The sequence below is a fragment of the Neocloeon triangulifer genome, unplaced genomic scaffold (assembly GCF_031216515.1).
Source record: "Neocloeon triangulifer isolate White Clay Creek 2 clone unplaced genomic scaffold, ASM3121651v1 ptg000015l, whole genome shotgun sequence".
Lineage (NCBI taxonomy): Eukaryota > Metazoa > Arthropoda > Insecta > Ephemeroptera > Baetidae > Neocloeon > Neocloeon triangulifer.
In genome coordinates this window covers 384,405-406,783 of record NW_026775557.1, presented here as the reverse complement: position 1 = coordinate 406,783, position 22,379 = coordinate 384,405, and the positions used below count along the sequence as shown (strand labels likewise).

Genomic DNA, 22,379 nt, shown 5'->3' with positions numbered 1-22,379 from the left:
CCGAAATTTGACCGGCGGCCTCTAATCGCTCTAGTCCCCTTTGTCGTCGCACGTAATTAGCATAATATGTACGTGTGTGAGTGTGGCATATGCACGCGGAAAAGAAGAAGGAAGCGCCGTCGCTTACTCATGCACCGCATCAATTAAAATGTAGCAGGCGATTGTGTGATACTTTCGTCGGAACGGACGGAGGGGAAGTTGGTAAGGTAAGGAGAGTGACGTCAGCTGCCGCCGCGCGAAGGTACTTTCGGGGAGGACTGCGCTTCTCGGCAGGTGGAATCGAAACTGTTATACGCTTTGAGATCACTCGTGAGGTTGCGTGACGTGAGGAAGGTTGTCCAGAGAGGAGTTCCCCAAGTGCAGTCACTCACCCTCGTTCGACTCGATCAGGGTCCGCCGCGGTTTCAGTTCAACTCTGCCAAAAGACTGAGCCTGCAAGATGAAGAGGCGGCATTTAGTTAGCGTTTTCTTCCTGCTCTTCGCCGTCTGCAAGGGTGAGTTTCAATTTAATTCAAAAGGAACTGAAAATATGTAATTTTTTATTGTAAAGATTGTCTGCAAAAATTGAACAAGCTAAAAGAAAGATCTGGCCTCTTTTTAGAAAGGTCAAGTTAATTATTATTTATTTAAAGTTTAGGGTTTTTATATAATTTTAAATTATTGACATTTAATGGTACTTATTGTATTTTGCAATCTTATCTATCTGTCGACAAGACTTAACCATTTAGCAGGGTAACCTTTTTAGATTTTTTTTATCTGAATCGCCCTTTTAGTAATCATTTTGAGGAAGCCCTAAAAGTCTGTCGCTCCCATTTCCTCTCATCTCATCGCACATGTTTTAAGTTCTATGGGTGCAGGTTTTCGTTTGCTTTTCTTGATAAAATCCATAAAATCTTTACCTCGATGATGGATTACAAGCCGCTTTCCCATCGCTCAGGAATTTTAACAAGCGGGCTATTTCCAAAAGGGCTGTTTCTCCTCTTATTTTATTGCCTTTTTGTTCCCATTTGTGTCCGCGCGACCTTTTATACCTGCTGCTGCTGCTTTTTGTTGATGATCGGCGGCGGTCAGCAGCAGCAGGGGTGAGAATAAAACCTCCCCCACGGCAGAAATGCACCAAACTTCCTTTTTCAGGGGATGAAGCGCCGAAATTCGCCTTATCGCTCATCCATGGATGTTCGTTGCGAAGAAAAAAAAGTAACAACTCACTTTTGCCGGCGCCGCGGTTTCGATTCGTCTCCGCACGCGAGTTTCTTGTATCAAGTTTTCGAATTCACTCGCACCCATTTATTTTATACGGTACTTTTATAAAAATTGAGTAGAATAACGCGGAACGCACGTAGAGGATGTGCGGTTGGCGCGGAAGAAGTAATATATGATGGAAAAGCGGCGTCTTCTTTGCCATGAAGATCGCTTCTGGCAATTTTGCGGCTGGGCAGCCAAATTGGTTCTTATTATAGAAGTAGCGGCGCAATAATCCGAGTAAATTTCCCGTGATTTTCGATTTTCATGCTACTTTGATGGAAAAAATCTCTTAATTTATCTTTTTGTTGTAAAATTTAAAAGTAAAATTTTCGAAATTATGCGCAAAATTCAATAAAAAAAAACTTCAAACCTTTTGCACCACACGTTACTTATTATTTTCAAAAAGTAAATTTATAATTTATTAAAAAAAAATTCCATTTAGATGAGTCAAATAAAAATATTTTTCACCAATAAAAAGAAACGTTTAATTTAATGCATTAGTTCTTAAGTGCTACTTCTCGACTTCCAATAACTGTTGTGGTGAATGCACTTTCATTCCCATTTTAGCTGCGCGAGCCTTGACATTGTCATGTCAAAAGCGGCTAACATTCCTCGCAAGGCGGATAATGATGAGCGCATGTAACACTCCTACACGTTGACCTAGTGACTGCGGAGGAAAAATATTTATATGCTCTGCGAATATGAGTAAAACGTACAAGTAACGGAACCTTTTTTACTTACAATTAATTTACAAAATAAAGTGATTTCATATAAAAGTATTGTAACAAAAAAAAAGATGTTCAAAAGTTAAAATTATTGTTGGAATGTAAAATTCTTTAAAAAAAAGTACATGTACAATTTTAAATTCAATGTAACTTTCATCAGTATGTATATTTAGGCGCGCCTTTGAATTTCAAAACTGATTTCTTATATCAACAAAAACCTTGCCCTACGAAAAATTATTTATACTTCTTTCAAAGGCCAAATTTTTGCTTTGCACATTTAATGGAATATGTTTTCATCATCAGACAAAAGGATGTTTTGTGCCAAAAATATTACACGCAGAAGAGATCCTTGCAGGATACATTTTTATTCAAATCACGCACCAAAAAGGCACGCCGCTCTTGGATTCCAATAAAGATTGTCTGCGCCACATTTCAATGAGCAAAGAGGCCCTGAATACAAATTAGCCTCCCAATCAAAGAAAGAAAGAAAGCAATCAGCAGTTCATTTATAAAATTAATTAAATGTTAAACGTGTGTATATAATCAAAGGCAGACGCGCCCAGTCTTAAATCGCATGCAAATTCCTACGCAAGGTGGGTCACACCGCAATATTCTCTCATTTGTTTGCTATTATTTGTGTCAGATTCTATGGAGTTGCTATTCACAAATTGGTTTCTTCGCACTATAGGACGGGCGAGAGGGCCCGTTAACTCTCGTTTGTCGCCGCGTTCGACGGACACACCTGGAAAAAAGTTAATCCGCATTTGTCACTGTCCTAAAGTCATCCATTGACAGTTACTGTGACGACTCTGCACACTCTATTTGCTTTCCACTCGACTCGCGAGTCGGAATGGCAAAAGGCAAAACTTACATTACCACACTGTTATTTTTAATAACATTTCATTGCTTTCTTTCATTTTTTTTGTCTGTAAAAAATAAGCGTTTGTTTAAATAATGATAGATTGGAATTTGAATTACTTTAATATTTGTTTGTGATACCAAATACGATAATACTCACAATCAGCAGATTTTATTCTAAATTGGAAAAATAATTATAATTAATACAAAAGAAACACATTTGAATACATAGGAATTATGTAATTAAAACTGTTTCTATCAACACTATAATATAAAATGCCTATATTATTATACCAAACAACCAGATTTGTTGATTTTCAAACAAATTTCTGGTTAGAATACAACTTAATTAAAAAATATCATGCAAAGTGAAAATCGTGATGAAAGAATTAAAACCACGGCGTCCGCCAAAATAAGTGTGTTGACGCTGTAGTGAAGTGAAGCTTGCGGTAAAGCGTCTATCAAGGGTTCAAATACTTTGACCCTTTGCAAGCTTTAAAAACGATGATCTATCCTCTTCAGTAGAAAAAGATGAGTCATTAAGTTAAGGTGCAAACCGCTCATCAGCCATCTCAATGCGGATCTTTAAGTTTTGTTGCAGGATTATTTTGGGCGTTTGCTCAAAACCCTTTTTTTCATTTAAAAATAAACCTGATCGTTTTATTAAAATTTTTTTTAATTCAGAATAATTTGCAATCGTCTTAAAATTTGCCAGTGAAATTCAAATTTTTTATAATATATGTCATGTTTTTTTAATGCAAGTAAAAAGTGTCAAACACGATTAAATATTGTGCATTAATTAACGTGTCCGGCTGATTGCTGCTGGACACATCCGGGATAAACTTTCCCTGCTTTCCAAATGTACTGAAAGCAGGAAAGTAATGAGAATTTTTTACAAACGAGAAGCCGATTTGGCGATCAAGAGCTGATGGGAGAGGAAGCGCATGAGGTGCACCGCGCTGTTAAATCGAGCAGATTGTTTCCTTTTGATTCACGGCGAGAGCAACAAAGTGCTAAGTCGTTTCCGTGCCGCGCCAATATACTGATTATTCATCTCAAACAATTGCGAGTAGAAAGTCCTTGGAGATGCTGCAATTTATTGAACACGGCAGCCCTTTTGTCGCGCGCGCGACAGGAAAAACCTACTTTTCGAATCAATCAAAAGAAATCAATGACCGGTGCGAGTTTTTTGTTTCAATAAACATGAAAATCCGAGCCGTTCTCTGCGAAAAGTCTTCATTTGTTTTGGACGGTAATTATGTCACTCGGTCTCTCCCGTCACGCCAATAAAAATAACGCACGTCTCGTCGTTAATTTTATTACACTCAAATTGCACAATCACGCGCGGAGAAGGTTTCACTCAATTCTCGGCATTGTTTTTGCTTCTGTCGTGTTATTCAAACGGAAAAGCAAAACAAACGCGTCATTTTTCACTTACAGACATGCAGAAAAAGGAGAAACTATCGGATGAGCAGTAATTAAGAGATAAATATGCACGACGGCAATTTTGCGATTGGGTGTTCTGCATGCTCGTGTTAAGGATCCTTTGTTTTAGAAACTTGCAAAAGCGTGGAAGATCTTTGCTTAATTTCTCCTTGAAACATGCAATTTGCATATTTTGAAAACGTGATTTCTCGTTAATTACCAGCTGATTTCAAAATTTTTCTGACTTCTCCTTATCTCTTAAACAAAAGGCAACAATCATGTGTGCAAAAAATGCAAGGGTTCTTATATCTTTAAAAATAAATTCTGGAAAATTAATATCATAAATTGAATAATATGATAAACATAAACAACAATTTTTAATCTATTTATTTAAATAAAATTGAGCTCTTTTTACTTATAAGATTTTAATGATGCACGTTTTCATGAAAACTCCAATGTCGTCCAAATTTCATGCTCGAATTCAATCATTCTCTTCTTCTCTCCATATATGCGTGCGAAATAAATCAAACAATTTCATCGTGTTTTCACTTTGCTCTTGATGAGAAATCAAAGATATTAACCGATTTTTATTTTCAACATGCATCTCTGGCTCTTTTGATTTATGTGAGAGTCTGAATGCATTTTTTTAAAATTGTTATCCCGCGCCGGGATCGCACTCCAATTTCACGTTCCTTTTATTTTGACGTGCGCCACGCGGTGTTTACGTAATGCAGAGAATAGCTGCATATTCGACGATAATGAAATGCACGCGGCGGCGAACATAATTTTCTGCTAGCCTGCCTGCGATTCTTCTCTCCTGCTCATTGTTATAAAGTGCCCTAATAAACAGCAGAATACCGCCGCGTGCAATCAAATCATACATCATCATGTTCGCAGCATGCTTTTCAATACAATTATAGAGTGCATGCGCGCAATGAATGAAAATTCTTGCGCCTTTCGATTCAGATGAAAAATTTTACTAACTTTATATACAACAATAAGTGGCAATGAACACATTACAAAATGAATTATGACATTTGTGGAGAGCAACAAAGCTCATTAGTCGTTTCCTTTTACTGACTTATTTTAATTTTTTGTTCCATATTATTAATTTTCATTAAAATTGCTTTTACACAGGAAAGAGGAAAATTGCTTGAGTACTTAGAGTTTGCACTTTAGATATTTACAAATGCGATTGTTAATAATTAGTTTAGTCCTGAGTCATTTCTTAATTCATAACATTAGTGGAAAAAAAATGTGTACTCCAAATAAGCGAATAATTAGGATAAAATTCTATTGTATTAAGTAAAAATATTAATTATTTTATTTAAATTCAATTAAACAAAATTGCTTATTACCGCATCGATAAATTTTGAATTCAGAAAAGAGTAAACCATGCAGGATAGGAACAACTATAGAAACGTAAAAATTGTGCAAAAATTAATACGTTGGTATTTGGACAGTTTTTTTTTCAAATAAATTTATTTCTGCTTTGGGAATTCAGAGCCGTTATACAAATTCTTGCGCGTTCCGCTCGAGTCAATCCGTCCAATATCTGACCAACGCTAGTTTTTTTGATTAAGCCCTGTTTTTGTTTTCCTTTAGCACTGGTTTTTAGCATTGGTGTGGCGCCTCGGCTTGTTATATTTAATCATTATCAGCAGCAATGCCGCGCCGGGCGGTTGACCCTTCTCCCGTTAACTTTTTAGATAACACGCCGACCGCGTGCATTACTCGCTAAGAAACGCACTTCGCGATATAATTTTTTTCCCTTTACATTTCCTATGAAATTATAACAGGAAGTGCATCTCGGTTCAAACGGTTTATCTATAAATATATAAATTAAAAATTAAATTACTGCACTTTTGATGGAAAAATCGAGTTCGGCGCCTTTCTTGGAGCGAACGTGACCGATCAATAAAAACGAAATGAATGGCGTGCACATCTCGTCTGCGGGTGCTCCCTAGGCAGGGAAACTGTTTTCTTTTTATATTCTTTTTTTATTTTGCTCATCTGGCCGAGCAATCACCCGAAAACTCAATGGTCAAGATCGAGGAGCGGCGAAAAATGTCGACGTCAAGGCCCTTTTAAGCACCTCGTGGATCTAGAGCTGCTCATGCTAGCCAATGCTGGCCAGTGCTGGGGAACAGTTACTTTTGGATGCGTGTGTGTAGCGCCTCTTGAGTTGGACGTTATCGCGCGTATATTATATGTATATATAGGGACACGCCAAATTACAGAGAGCAAAATTCGAAAAACAGGTGGAAGGGATAACAGCTCTGATTTGGCTGCCGAGCAGATTCCTCAAAATTGATAAACACACCTGGGTTGATGGACCCAACGTAAAATTATTTATTACCAAACTTTCCTCTCTCCGTTGCTTCTGCTTCAATTTCGCCGACACGAAAATTGCTATATTGGATTTAGACAGTATAGTTATTAAAATTCTTTCGCGTTTCTCAAGTAAAAAATCTTTTGATACATTGTTCTTCCCTCAATAAATTAGGAAATTAATTTTTAAACAATTATTTTCTAAATACCTTGCTAAATACAATTGCTACTTTTAAAAACATGTTAAATATAAAATTCATTAAATTGACAGCGAAATAAGTTTTAAGTGAAAAATTCAAAAAAATATTCTTCACAATATTATTTTTTATTGTATATAAAAATGAGCATCAGAAAGAAAAAGGAAATTTTTTTAAATAATAATTTGTCTCTTATTATTTTGATTTCAGTCTCCCTTGCTGAGGGCCCAAAGTGCCGTTTCCCTGGAGCACCAGCCCACTCGACCGTCACCTTTTCAGACGATGAAATGTCCACAGGCACCGTGGCCACCTACAGCTGCGAAAGGGGCTTTGAGTTGCTAGGCCCCTCCAGACGGGTGTGCGGCGAAGACGGAACGTGGGCACCTGAAGGGATTCCCTTCTGCGGTGAGTACCAACATGACTTTTCGAAACACTTCACTCGGGAGATGAATTCGTTTTTCCTTGGGGAGAGAGATAGAGAGTCATCAAACTCGCTGGCGGTAATATTTCTTTTTGAAAGAACAATAATGAGAAAAATAAATAATGTTAACTGCGATCTCAAATGGGAAAAAAATACAACAGCAAGAAATGCTGGAAAACCGATTCATTATTTGAGCTTGAGCGATTCTTGAGCATAGCGCAGGAAAACCTCTGAGTAATTACTAATTGCTAATTGCAATGGATTTTTTTTCATTTTTAAATATAAAAGCAAACTAAAAAACGGAGGTTTAAACCGGCTGTTGTGGTTATTACTACTAATGAGTTGTTTAACCATTGCGTCGGAACGAAATGGGCAGAAAAAAATCAGCGACCCACAGCTTACAGGTGCAGACAAAATGTAAAATGCCAAGCTCGAATCTCGTCCGTTCTTTGTGAATAGGCCGCGTAGAGATGCTCTTTTGTCGGGGAGTGAAATCTCACACCTCATCACCCATATTTTACGCATTGTTATCCTTTCTCGCGTGCTGCTCTTTTGTGAGGCCGAATAATAACTTTTCAGAAGCTTCAATTGAAAGAAAATTTGCTTTCTCGATTATAGACATATATGAAAATTGTTTATTTGCTCAAGTGAAGTAAAAAAAAAAATTAGCTGATATTTCAATTAGGATTTGAAAGCAAAATCTTTTAATAGAAAGAAATATTTAATTTTTTACAGTTTTGCATTTTGCTCCGTAGCAATATCGATCTTGAAACGAGAAAAAGTTCCGGTCCAAAAAGTCGCAGCTTGATCAGCGCCGTGAGAATTTACAGTTGCGATCGCTTGGCTTCGCGGCGGTACTTGAACAAAACGATCATCGTGTTGCTGGCTGCGAATTGTGCAATGGGTCATCAACGCGCGGAATGCCTCGCTGATCGACCTTGGCCTAGCGCGAGGAGGGATGCGTAAATTTATATACAACTCGCGGCATAATCCGTGTAGGCATAGGAGCAGGTTGCTGCTCCTCCATATACGCGCTCAGCATATTACAGGATTTAATAATTACCGTTAGGTTCTCACTCGTGCTGCTGCGGCTGCCGAGATGCCGCCGCGCGCCATGTGCACCTCTCCCGTATATATAAAATAATAAATCGCATAATGTTCACTCGCACACACACACACACGGCCGATGAAGTAATCGCTCGAGGATGCGCGGCTAATTGCCATGCGAAAAATTAGTGAAACCCACGGCCATTTTTCGCTTGATGGGAGATCTTTTCTTTATAGATGGTCAAATCCTTTTTATCAAAAGAAAAGGTTTAAGTTGTTAAGAAAATTATTTCAAAGTCAACGGAAAATTGCAAAGAATAATGATATACTCGAAATTATCAAAAATAAAATAAAATTGCCATGCAATTAATAGCTGTAAAGAAGGAGCTAGTCGTGGAATGCCAATTAATAGGCAGGTTCTAAATATATGCTCATTCGTAACGGTTTTCGTTTCTATAATTTAAACAGGTTAATTGATGCAATAACTGGACACGGTCTATGCTGGTATAATAAGCCTTACATAATTATGAAACCTGTAAAATAAAGTAAAGTAAATTATTTGCAATAAAAAATCCATCTTTAATAAAATCGATCACAAACTTGATCATTTTATTGCATTTTATAAGAATATTAATTAGTTTTATCGGTTTAATCAGAAACAATTATTAAATAATTTTTTTCCTACTGTTTACTATAAACATAAGAAATTTTACTGATTCTGTAAGAATACAAGGAAACTGAGTAAAAACAATGCAACAAATTAACTACACTCGGGACTCAAATTTGATACTGTTTAAAAAATTCTTCTTTCATTTATCAAAGATTTATAGTTTTTTTATAGTTATTACACGCGTGCATTTTCTTTTCAGCTTAGCTCCTATTAACGAATTAATAAAATCGAAAACGCAACTCTACACTCGCTGCGTGAGATTCGCGTGAAAATAAAGCATCACGCGGCGTGACATTTCTCGCTTCTGCAAAACCACTCCGCCGATGCCGAGGGAATCACCGTGCGGCGGCGGCGGATCTTTCATCCACAAAAACTTTCACGAGAAAAGTACATGGCAAAGGTGAAAGGATTTGAAAGCGAACCCCCGACAATAAAAATTATATTTATGCTAATATTCTAGATACGAATGATACTTACTTACATACCTCCTAGTGTGGATGTGTGTGTAACATAACAATATAATTAAACACCGGCAGGAACAATTTTACCGACGGAGCGCACGCCTCGTGCAAAAACATTAATTTTGAGGAGTGAAAGAAAGTGTGGGTCATAAAAAGTAATAAAAACCGGATAAGAAAAGCTCTGGATTTCTTATTTTTGTCACTGGCTGCGAGGAAGTCCAATTTCTTCCACCGATGTTCTGCCTGCGTGAGTGAACTTGTATGGAAAAAAATAAACAATCCCATGGGTCGAAGTAAAGGCGCCAGCAGCAGGTATTATTTTCACAGAGCCTCTAATTGCCGCGAACAAATCTCTGCTGGGCGAGAAAGGTGAATAATAGAGCGCCGCGTGTTTTGGTGGAAAACAATTTTCACGCACTCGCAGCATGATCCCATTTTTGACGAAATCCGGGTGGGCACCAAATGAAATAATATTCCTCTCCTCTCCTCGAGATGTGCTAAAGAATTTCACGTGTTTTAGCACAACATAATAATACGAAAATCGTTCGCAGCAAAAGGCACCTAGGCGTAACTTTGCGCCGTTATGGAGCAGCAAAACTCGCTCGCTGCAGAGTTTACTGTTTTTCACTCCGAATGCGCTCGCTGAAATATGCCTGCTTTCAATTAAAAGCCTTCGTAATTTTTTTTCACTTCAACTCTTTAATCTCAGCAGTGCCAAATTCAATTTCGTTCCGAATCAATTTGTTCAACTGCTGTTGGGGGTTCCAGGCGGTGCCATCTGACGTGTTTGCCCAGCTGCAAAGATTACTCGAGTGCAACTTTACTCAGCAATTAGGGGAACAAAGGCAGCGAGAGATTGAATAAATTGATTTTGAGCCGCCTGTCGATGATCGCATGATACTCTCGGCATAATGAATCGGATGCAAAGTGTTGCATTGTTTCGCTTGACAGCCTTTGTTTCTCTCAGCAGGAACTCCTTTGCACATTGAAAGTTTAATCAGAATCGGCTGGCAACTCTTATTATGTTTTTTAGAGCTTATAACAAATCTTTAAAATTTAAATGCAAAAACGGCCTTGCAAATGAAAGACTAGAGAAAAGTCCGGAAAGCTGAAATTTTGTGCAAAAAAAAGTAGTAATACAAAAACAAAATTAATGCATAAAAAAATTTAATGTTAAATAAAAAATGGTTTTTACTTATTAAGTTAATTAAAAAAATTTAGAATTTCATCATTCCTCAAAAAAAACCAACAAAAAAGGCAAAACAAAAAGAAAAGTCTCTAGAATGTAAAAATAATTTTATATTAAATTCATAGAATTTATTTACATTCAAATGAATAATTTTTGCAAAACCACAGTTCTTAAGATCTTGGATGTCTTGTTAAATATTTTTTTTAATGCGATGTATAAAAAATGACCCAGCTTAAAATAAAATTCCTCTCTTTTAATGAGCAGGGAACATTTCAAGCTCTTTGATTTGATGAAGTGGCTCTTTTATGAATCCGACCCAGACTCAAATTTGCCCAGCACATTGGTGATGAGATGATCCTGTTTTGCTCTCCATCAAATTTAAACCGGCAATCTTCTTTCCGTCCTTGGGGGCAAAAACAGGGTTCACTTATTTATAACGCGGCTGACAGAAAAAGATGGACTCGCAATTATGCACAAGCAACAACGTGGCCTAATTCTCGAGAGCGGCAGTCCGGTTGTTGGCGAGTGAGCGTAAAATAAAAGTCGCAGACCGCTATGTATCTGGACGAAATCCACCTTGCATAATTGCGCCGCACACGGGCCTCTCGCCGCGCGAATAAGAAACCATGTTAAAATTCATTTGAGGAAAATCCTCGCGCGCGCGTTCTGCTCTTTGTATGACCAATCGAAGCAATCACACTTGACTTGCTCCTGGAATGACTCGAAGAAATTTCCAACCGCTTGCTTTCTCATTAGCTTAAAATCATCAACTCGCAGCCGCAGGATAAATGCGCGGCGAATCATCAAAATAATCACACCGTCTATTTTTGAGCGAATGATATTTTACATGAATAGGCACCCAAGGTTCATTCGCCTTTTCTTTTATTTTCATAATGACTCGTCAGTGTGTATTCAAAGAATGTTGATTTGATATGCAATTCATGAATTAGATATTTTTCCTTTTGGCGAACAAAAGATGAAAGATCAACAAAATCTTTTGTTTTCGTTTATATCTTTCTCACAATTAGAAAATAAATCAGAATCAAATGGCGATGGCTGTGTAAAAAATCTTTGTACCGGCTTTATAACTAATATTGAAAAATTATTATAAAAATTTAAATCGATATCGTTAGCATCAAATCAATGAACCACAAAATTACTGAACAAAATTTTTATAATAAAAAGACTGCCATTGATTTTTATTATCAATTCTGAAGCTATGGTAATAAAATAAATTTAAAGCCAACTATAACAAAAGCGAAAATCTCCCAATTTGCGTCAATATTAAGCCAGAGTTACGCGAGAGGTGCGAGAAATTATAAGGGCGTTCACCTTTCCTCTTTTTTATTTTGTTTGCAGTCTCTGTGGATAACAAAAGACGGCTCAAGTGTCAACTTAATTCTCTCAAACTCTTTCGCGTGCGTGCAATTTCGGTGCAAGTGACGAGTCGCGGATAAAAACGAGTTCTAGCTTGTTCTTCCATCCATGTGAGCCCAAACTTAGTTTTGTAATCAACGCGCCAATTAGACGAAAATTAAAAGCTGCCTGTCGCGTGTGCTTCCATTTTTACTTAATTTCTTGTGTCACTTTTTAAATCGGCAAGTGTGCTGCCCCAAAATGCGGAGGTAAAATTCAGATCGGCGGCGCAAACAGACCAACTAATTTGACATGCTGTGATTTTGATCAAAATTTCAATGTCATACTCTCTGACTTTGTGACACTTGTTTATAAAAAAAATTGGGCACTTTTCTTGTTTAAAAAAAATTAAGTTATTATAAAAATCAAGAACAGCGATTTCACTTGCCGGTCATTAGATAACGGCGCATGTTTTATTCATCAGTCCAAATAAATAATAAATGTTAACGTTCGGCTTCTGTAATACAAAAGAAAGTATCAGTTACATCCAACCAAAGCAATTTCACCTGCACGTTTAATATTCCCCATTTGTCTCCTTACACTTGTTTGGTTGCATAAGCGCTTTGTGATATGTTTTGAAAGTTGGGAACTGCGAATCAGATTGGCAAAAGAACAGTATAACTTTTAACACCCACGTTTACGAGTTGGCTCTACATCCAGACTTATGTCATCAAACTTTCATCTGCGTGTGCCAAGTCTTTGGGACCTGACTTAAATTTAAAAATTTTGAGGAAATAATTTATCGCATTATTTCGCAAAAGATGAAGTTTCTAGCATCAATCTACTCTACCTTGCTCCAATTTCGCAATGAAAATCGTCTGCTAAAAAAATAAACGAAAATATAGAATGGTCGTGCGACGTGCCAATAAATTTTGTTGCATGGTCCTCAAAAGATAAGCATCTCAATATATAGAGAAGAATCGCAGCTCCGCGCTTCACGTGCAACACGATCGAAAAGAAAGATGTGACTTGAAAATGGTTTCAGAGAGTAAAAGTAATGCAATCGCTGTTGTTCATTTTTATCTCTTTCGGGACAAATTATTTATTTTTTCGTGTCAACTAAACAAAAACCGAAACCAGGCAAGGTTGAATAAGGAGGACAGCCACACGCAGCTCTACTTTTGACAATCAAATTAAGAAATAATTATTTCTAGACAATTTAATTTAAACACGTGTATTTATTTTATAACTTTTTGTGAGCAGGTTTTTTCAAACCAATACTAGCATTAAATTGATTTAACAATAAGTATTGTTGAGGACAAAATATCTTCGCACGTATTGATATAAAATTTAATTCATTCATTGTGAAAGTTTTTGAAAATTTTTATTTTTTATTTATACAATTCCTATTCAACATTTGAATACGCATCGTCTTGAACTAGAATCTTCACACTATTCTATTTGACCGCTGATTCATTATTGTTAAGGACTGCGGCTGTTCCACATTTGCATGGCTCCCACAATTGCCTTGCGACCCGGCAGCAAAATAGAAACTTTCTTCTCTTTACACTCGGGTATTTACGTCTGCACGCCGGCTGAAAATTCCAAGCAGGTTATGTTTATATGTTTACCATTGGCGGCACTTTTGTTTCCGGCTCTGAATCACCTGCTGCACTAATGAATGACTGCTAAAAAAAAAACCGGCAGACCCACATCGAAGAAGGAAAATATGCAAATTCGGAGGAGATTCGAACGCCTGCAAATTGCCCGTTTCTCGCGATGACATCACGAGATAGATTTTCCGAACAGAACAAATTCAAGTCATGCGCGGCGCAACTTACCGTTCGGTGGTCACTCTCCGGCGACATGTGTTCCTTGTGCCTGGCAAAAAAGCGGTGATCAGCATAAGAATGCACGCGACTGACAATGAGGAAGAGGTGCTGAATTGCGTTCTCTTGATTAAAAAATAAAAACGTGCACATGTTCGCTCGTCAGCCCATATGGCACCGCCGGAGATGCCTTTTGTGCATGCAGACGTGTTGATTCGCGCGCCGCATGTGCATGCTAATGATGCTGGTAGTTAACTAAATTAATTTAATTTGTGGCTGTCGCAGTTACATAATAATTATACACGCAGAGAAGAGAAGCATTTTGGCAGAGGTACTTCAAGCTTTGGTTAATTAATGCTCACTTCGTAGATAATTAGATATTATTAATGCTATGATGTATATTAGTACTTTACTTAAATATTTTAAGTATTTTTTTGTTAATTTTATTTCCGCATGGCTGAAAGAAATAATTGCTAGCAATTTTTTACGCGGCGGATTTAATTTTTTTTAACGGTGAATACATAATAATGAAGCATTTTCTCAAGTGAATTAGAAAAAATGAAATAATTATTTAAACGACCAAATTTCATTCAAAACAATTAAAATAAATTTAAATTTTTTGTTATTCTTACAGCAAAGATTATTTGTGTTGAATTATTATCTTTTTATAATTTTATTATGTTGTCATATGTCATGGATTACTTATTGAGGAGAAAGACTAATTTCAATTTTTATATTTTTGAACATTCTCAATGTTTTGTTTTTATAGAGTAACAAAATTTTCGCCCTCATCTTTTCTGATGATTAGTAAAATTACTCATGTTTTATCGTAGTTTAGGATCATTTTTAGTTAAAATTTTTAGATTGAATGAAAGTATTTTGAGGGTATTTAAAGTGCTTGTGAAAAAGCTGAATTTGACTTGAAAATGTAGTCTTGGATTTTGAAAATAATTAAAATGAGACCAATCCCATCAAGGCAAAAATTTCAAATTTCTTCAGAATTAAGTAGTCGAAAGTCAGCAAGGGTTAGCGACCTCTCGCCAATAAATTAAAGCTCATTTTGTAGAGAGCCTCGTGACAAAATCATTACTTCTTAATTTCCAAAGCTCGTCGCGCGATGTCAAAGGTGTTTTGCTCGTTCTCGTCAGCTTAACCCATTTTTCTTTTTCTCATTCTTGTTTGCAGTCCCGAGAAAAAGAACTTTCTTTGACGCACTTCTTTCTAGAAGTCCATTTCCTGCTCCGTTGCTTTACTTCGCCGCGGCGCGGACACACCTCTCGTTTACTTTCCTCATCACCCAGCGAGGAGATTTCCCCAATAATCTGGCTCCGACTAAAAGCTGCAATTTTTCTCGAGTGCATGATTTATTTTTTTCTCTCGGGATGTGTCAACGAACTGCGGTGGCGGCCGCGACAAAACAACGCGAGTCATTTGAATGACCTCAATCCGCGCGGCAGTGTAGTTAGTAGGTCCTAATAAATACCTGCGCGGAGAAGCAGTTCCTCGTCAAGTGGGTCATGCATCACACGCTTATACATATTATTCTTCTGCTCCGCCGTTCGAGTCTTTTTTATCTCCGCAGCGTTGGCGGGTGGCACCGGCTTACATTAGAGCACGAAAGGATAACACAACGGACAGTAGATCCAATTGTAAAAAATGTAACATAGGAAAACTGTTTTCATAAAATAAAATATATTATAATGATTTATTTTATAATCATTACATTTTAGTTTCTTTAACAAAATTAAGACATTTATATCAACTATTGAAATTAATTTTTTTTTTATGATTTTAATATTTTTTACCATCAAATTATTAAATACTCTCATTTAATTTGGCATTATAATTGTAAATTATTACCATTATTACGACTTTAAATTATAAGCTAACATCTTGGTTGAATGTCCAGGAGAAATAGGAATTTAATAATAACTGCTTGATCATTCCGGATGTTTGTTTTTAAGAATGGATATTTGACTATGAGAAATTTAATTTTCTAATGTTCAACATTTGATCATAACACAGAAAACAGTCACACTTCGACGTCGAACAAGTGGCTTAAAATTATTCGTTTGGCACAAAGAAAGTACAGTATACGGACGAGCTTCAATTTCTTCAAGGAAATACCGAATTTCTGCCGGCTCAATGAATCCATTTCGTTTTTGTTGGTCATAATTGGGGCAGAGAGGATTGTTTTCCTATCCGTGTACAGCATCTCGTCATATTAAATTTTCCTGTCTGCCGAGACGGTTCACTCAGGCGCTGATCTGTGTTCTATGATCTGGAAATAAGAAACTGCAATGCAAAAACGAAATTTTTTTTCTATATCATTTCACGACTCACGACGCAATGAAAATTCACAAGTGACATAAGTCAAAGTATTCGGATGGAAAAAAATGTGTGTAGGATATGCGATAAGGATTGACGGTGCGAAATGTTCCCACGCGGAGAGTTTTTGTCGAAAATTCAGTAGGCTATTAGGGTACGCTGGGAAATAGGTTTCCCTTCCAATTATCGACCCGCCGACTCGTGTATTATGCAAATGAACAATATAATAACAACAATCAAGCGAGGTGCAATAAATAAATTCATTTTGGTGGGAATGTAAGCACGACCGATAATTTTGCCACCTGCTTCCGAAGTGCTGCATTGAACCGAAAGATAAAAGGAAAGAACGAGATGCTGCCGCTTCTTCTTTGAGAAAAGGAAGAGGCTGATCTACTTTTCTGTTATAGGTTCGCTTAAAAAAAAGAAACAAGACTTCTTGGTGAGTGGCGTCTGCTGTTATACGAACACGCCGCCTTTATTACTTTATTTCCCAAGCCGCATATAATATCGGTGCCGGCCTTCGATTTTCTTGCAAAATAACCAAAGATTGCACTTTAAGTGAGTGTACATCCTTTGTTGAGCAAGAAGCTTTGTTTATTGTTAATATCCGATTTGCCTCATTTGCGAAGGCAACAATTTTGTTTCATTCGCCGCGATTATCTACTCACGCCTTAATCAACAAAAAAAAAATCCACGGCGATAGAATTATTAATGAAAAATTGTGTCATTGTCGTTATTTGTTTTCTTTCGGAGGAAATTTTAAAATGGAAAGTGTGACTGATCCATAGTAGCCTCTTGATTGCGATTGTAATACTTAATGTCTCGTGTTTCCTCCTCCTTGTGCGCGTATTATTTTCTCGAAACAATGATTTCTGCTGGAATCTAATGTCACTTTTATGTATATACAGCGCAGTGACTAATGACAGTTCCGGCTGCAAGGGAGTGCGTTTCGTAAGTGGGTTACCTGCAGCGTGAACAGAAAAATTCCGAGCCGGATTATTTATGGGACAAATGATGGAAGACTTCTTTTAATACCTCAAAAGTACGGCTCCGATTTCAGTCTTATCGCCGAAGATTAATCGAAAAAATGTAATGGGTCGATTTTTCTTGGTGGGTTTGGAATAGAAGAAAGCGATCGAGTAGCAGGAATTGGTGTTTGAAGAAATATATTAAAGAAAGACCGCAACCGCAGGAATCTTTTTCATTGCTCCTTCGTCATCTTTTGCTGCGGGCACTTTTCTTATGTAACATGACAATTTTTTATATATTTTTTTGGTAATAATTGCTCCAAAAACTATAGCAAGCCACTATAGGTCACTTTTTTTTAATTCTTGGCAACGCAAGAAGCAAGAAGAGAGCTTTGTAACGGATATGCTAAATATTTCTTAATACCTCTTTTTACGCAAATAATTACTGCGAGGAACCGCTACTCCGCCGTAGCCACCCAAAAACCATGGAGCGGATAAATATTCGCTTCTCTTTGCTCCGCACGAATTTTGCAAAAAAGTTCATAATATTTGTGGATTTGAGCAGCAAAGTTGTATTTATGGCTTTAGAAATAGGGCACCATTCTGTTCCATCTCGCTGATCTTGTATAGCTATACTTGATTCACATGCAGTTTTTTTTTTAATAATCTAAAAATTATAGTAGTTTATTTTTATATTAAAGCTGTAATTAAGTTTATTTTTAAATATCATGAGATTTGATTCTAGAATTGGTTAAATTTATTTTCCAGAAAATTCAAAACAATCAAATTTTCACATTAATGCATTACAAAGATGAATTAATTTTGATTTCTTTAGTGACTTCAATTCAAAAATTAAAATCAAATTTATTATGTTTTTGCAGTTCTGAACGTGGCCGCTGGAAAGGCGCCTATGCAGATCAGTACCGACCAGGGTGGTATCCCGCAAAAGGCCATCGACGGAAGCACCAGCTCGTTCTACAACGCCGAAACGTGTTCCCTGACGGCGCCGGAACGTGCTGCATGGTGGTATGTCAACCTGCTCGAGCCCTACATGGTGCAGCTGGTGCGCCTCGACTTTGGAAAGTCCTGCTGCAGTAAGTGTTAAAAATTTAAATATTCAAATTAAAATAAATCCGAATTTCCAAAAGCTTATTAAAAATAGATTAAATAAAATCAAAATCTTTCAAAACCATTAAACGCTGAAATTTGTTTAAAAATTGTGTTGCCAGGCATTTTGTATAAAATTTTTGTTTCATTTTCTTAGACGATAACCAGCCTGCCAGCATAGTGGTGCGCGTTGGCAACAACCGACCTGACTTGGCCACCAATCCCATCTGCAACCGTTTCAACGGCTTCCTTGAAGAGGGCAAACCACTCTTCTTGCCTTGCAACCCGCCCATGCCCGGCGCATTCGTCAGCGTCCACCTCGAGGCATCTTCACCGGCCGCTCTTTCGATCTGCGAAGCTTTTGTTTATACTGACCAGGTAATTTACTTTCAATTTTTATGTTAAATGAACAATACATTAATTTTTTCAATGTATTACTTTATTTAAATGTTATTATATATATTTCTTACGAATTTTTAATTTAATATTTTTATTATAAAAAATTGAAAACATAAAATTTTTAAACATCATGTACATAAATTTTATAATAAGGAAGCAGTTTGCGGTAGTTTTGAATTGCATTGTAGAATTTATAGACAAATATATGTATATTTATTTCTCTAACATCCACAGTGTCATAATTGTACTCTTTACAAAAAATGTAAATAAATGGTTGACGAATTTCGATTTTTTTTTTATAATTGGATTAAACAATGCCATGAATAATTCTATAAACAAATCCTTCATACTAAAAAATACAATTTTAGATTAAAAACTAAAAAATTTACTTCTGCTACCAGGCTCTGCCAATTGAGCGTTGTCCCCAATTCCGCGACCAGCCCCCAGGCAGCACCGCGACCTACAACGGCAAGTGCTACATCTTCTACAACCGGCAGCCGCAGACGTTCCGCGAGGCGACCGCCCTTTGTCGCAGCCGCGGCGGCACCCTCGTTGACGAAAGCAACCCCGCCCTGCAGGGCTTCATCAGTTGGGAGTTGTGGCGCCGCCACCGCTCCGACACCAACGGCCAGTACTGGATGGGTGCCGTGCGCGACCCTGAGGACCGCAACAACTGGAAGTGGATCAACGGCGACGACGTGACCGTTTCCTTCTGGAACCTGCCCGGCGGCAACGAAGACTGTTCGCGATTCGATGGCGCCAAGGGGTGGCTCTGGTCGGACACCAATTGCAACGCCAAACTCAACTACATCTGCCAACACCGTAAGTATTGATTTTTAAAATTGGAAAAACAGAAATTAAATAAAGCAAATTATTCTATTTGAAAAATTTGCACAAAAATCTCCTTTTTAATAAGAAACAATATAAATCAAATTTGTGTGTACCTTATTGGAATATTTTTTTTTTTTGCCAAAACATTAGCAATATTTTTGCACAAAATTTAGCAGTAAAATAAAAATGAATAAATTTATGAATTTGGGATATTTATATTAATTTCAGAGCCCAAGGCTTGTGGCAGACCCGAACAACCCCCGAACTCGACCATGGTGTCCCCCAACTTCAACGTGGCCTCCACCGTTGAATACACTTGCGACGACGGACACCTCCTGGTCGGACCTCCCTCCAGAACTTGCCTCCCCACAGGCTTCTACAACGAATTCCCTCCCGTCTGCAAACGTAATTTATTAATTTTTTTAGCAAATTCAGGTAATTTAGAAAATTAATTCCAGGTATCCACTGTGGCCTTCCTGCCGAGATTTCAAACGGAAGGTACCACCTGATCAACGGCACTGTCGGATACCTCAGCCAGGTTGTCTACTCCTGCAACCCTGGCTTCAGACTTGCTGGAAAGGCCGACCTCCTGTGCGACGTTGATGAGAGATGGAATGGACCTCCACCCCGCTGCGAGGGTATTTTTACCTCTCTTAATTTAATATCTAATTTTTGTTAAATTTTTTTTTAATTAGTCGATGCCTCTGCAAATGCCCCTGCCGGATCTGGCAACCAGAACGTGTATGTGGCCAAGCCTGGCGCTGGTTTCAGCCGCCCTGCCATCCTCCCCACCCTCCGGCCGTCCACCACCCCTGTCCGAAGACCCCCAGCACCTCCGACCACTGACAACGCACCTGAAGTCGAACCTTATCCTGGAGACAATGAAATCCCTGACGTCAACATCAGAAACGGAAACAACCCCAACGCCAATGTGCCAAGCTCCGTTGAGGAGGAAAGAATCAGAGATGGAAGCCCAAGACTTAATCTTGGTAATTTTTTCAACAAAGTTTTGCGATGAAAAGAGTTTAATTTTTTTATTGCAGGCGCCATCATTGCCCTTGGAGTTTTCGGAGGCTTCGTCTTCCTTGCTGCAATCATCACCACAATTGTGATCCTCGTCAAGAGGTAGGTCCTTATTACGCTTTGTAGTTTTTGTGAAAGACAAGCGGGTGTTTAGAGGTTCGACAAATTTTCTTTTATTACTGTGGCTCACGTGCTCATTTTTTATTAATTTTTTTTCTCCATACACACAGCAGTCTCAAGTGAAAAAAATTCAATCAACAATTTTTGTTTTTCTGACACATCATCTCATCATGTTGTTCTAGTGGGACGCAAAGCAAACTCCCTCCCCCACCCTCTCGCAAGTTGCCACCTAGCTGGTACCCCACGCTTTTGGCCCTGCCTTTCCCTGACCAACAAGTTGGGCGCCGGGAGTTTATTAGGGGCTATCGAAGTAGGGCAGGCTACTTCTCAAACCCTATCTAAGTCCGAGACTAACGCACAATTAACGAAAGATACCCAATCAAGTGCCATAATATAAAGGTAAAATATAGTGACAAAACAAAAACTCAGTAAAATTGGCCCTTTTTGCAATTTGCGATTCTTAAAAAAACAAAAAAATAATGCGCACTTTGGTTTATTTAAAAATTTGGTGGCACGTATATAAATCATTCCAATCTTTTCAATCACAAAAGCACCTGATAAATTAGAATAAAAAATCAAAATCGCAAATTGCGAATGTTGTCTTGGGAAAAAGAAGTCCTCTCTGTCCGCTGGTAGCACAAATATATAGAACTGTTTCCTCTGTCGTCGCACATCACCCTTTCCGAAGAGCAACTTTTTTTGTCAATAACCTCACGCCTGTTACATGTGCAGGGGGGTGCATGGGGGATGCGAGTTTGCTTGCTTTATAATTGTTCGTGTAAAACTTGTGTTCATGTTCATTTTTATTCTTTTGCTTTTTGTCGAGATCCTCCTCTTATTCTTTTGTGTTGTCTGCACGGCTTAACCCTTTTCTCTCTTTCCCCCAAAGCAGAAATCGCACGGCTAAGCACTTCCGGCACCGAGCGTCCCCCGACAGCCACACAGTCGCCTCGTACGACTCTTCCGGCTCCGAGAGCCGCGGCGGCCTCAACCGCTACTACAAGCAAGCCTGGGAGAACCTGCAGGAGGGCGGCGTCGCCCACGGCAAGGTCAAGAGGAAAGACGACGAGACCTTCGGCCGCAACCGCGACTCGGCCGAGATTATCGTCGACAACAAGAGGAGGCACCACCACCACCACAGCCACCACCCGGACGGCGACTGGAGGAACGGACGCGCCAACGTCAAGCCCAAGAATAGATATTAGAATAAAATTTGAACAAAATCACCCCGTTAGAAACAAAACGATAAAATCTCTCAAATAAACTCGGGGCTCGTTAAATTAAATAAAATAAAATCCAAGCCAAATTTATTTTTCTTCGAGGTGCTCTATTTTTTTGAGCGATGAGTTCCTTGACCATGCCATAAAAAGACTGCGTTCTGTTCATGGTAAGGTTAATGCGACTCATCTCTATGTACTTTTGCAATAAGTGAGACGGAAAATTTATATGATTTTTACTTTCAATATGAAAAAAAACGCTATTTAAATTCCGATAATATTTTTCTAATAAAATATATGCGAATCCGAAACGGCTAGTTTTGGATTGACGCGAGTGCTAAATATATAGATGTGAATGGGTGTGCGTGAGGATTTTCTTGTGAAAACGACGACGACGTGTGCGTGTTATTAGTTTTTATAATCCAGAAGAAGCGTACCTAATGTATTAAGTCTTTTGAGAGAAGAATTGAATCATAGACAAACAGCATTATACCCACAGGTGGAATACGATAATTCTTGTCTATACTAATTTGTACATGTAATTTCTTAAGTTCTAAATATAAGGTTGTATGAGATGTGTAATCCTCTTGTGTGTTATTTCATTTATAATCCCTATCAATCAAGATATAAAT

General features: G+C 37.9%; 1 protein-coding gene across 3 annotated transcripts; it reads left to right on the top strand.

Moving 5' to 3' along the window:
- Positions 1 to 283: 283 nt before the first annotated feature.
- Positions 284 to 22,330, top strand: LOC132202639 (uncharacterized). Of its 3 annotated transcripts, XR_009442389.1 has the most exons (11): positions 284 to 494; positions 6,992 to 7,186; positions 17,932 to 18,144; positions 18,315 to 18,535; positions 18,958 to 19,378; positions 19,616 to 19,792; positions 19,846 to 20,025; positions 20,083 to 20,376; positions 20,431 to 20,512; positions 20,713 to 20,929; positions 21,423 to 21,562. XR_009442389.1 is itself a non-coding variant. In XM_059629660.1 (10 exons), exons 1-10 carry the CDS (start codon positions 440 to 442, stop codon positions 21,733 to 21,735), a joined length of 2,151 nt encoding a protein of 716 aa, XP_059485643.1. In that variant the 5' UTR covers positions 285 to 439; the 3' UTR covers positions 21,736 to 22,330. The 3 variants fall into 3 exon arrangements, 2 of the variants coding, with proteins under 2 accessions (XP_059485643.1, XP_059485642.1); XM_059629660.1 differs by lacking the exon at positions 20,713 to 20,929 and having other exon boundaries at positions 285 to 494; positions 21,423 to 22,330; XM_059629659.1 differs by lacking the exon at positions 20,713 to 20,929 and having other exon boundaries at positions 285 to 494; positions 21,420 to 22,330.
- The last annotated feature ends 49 nt before the right edge of the window (positions 22,331 to 22,379 follow it).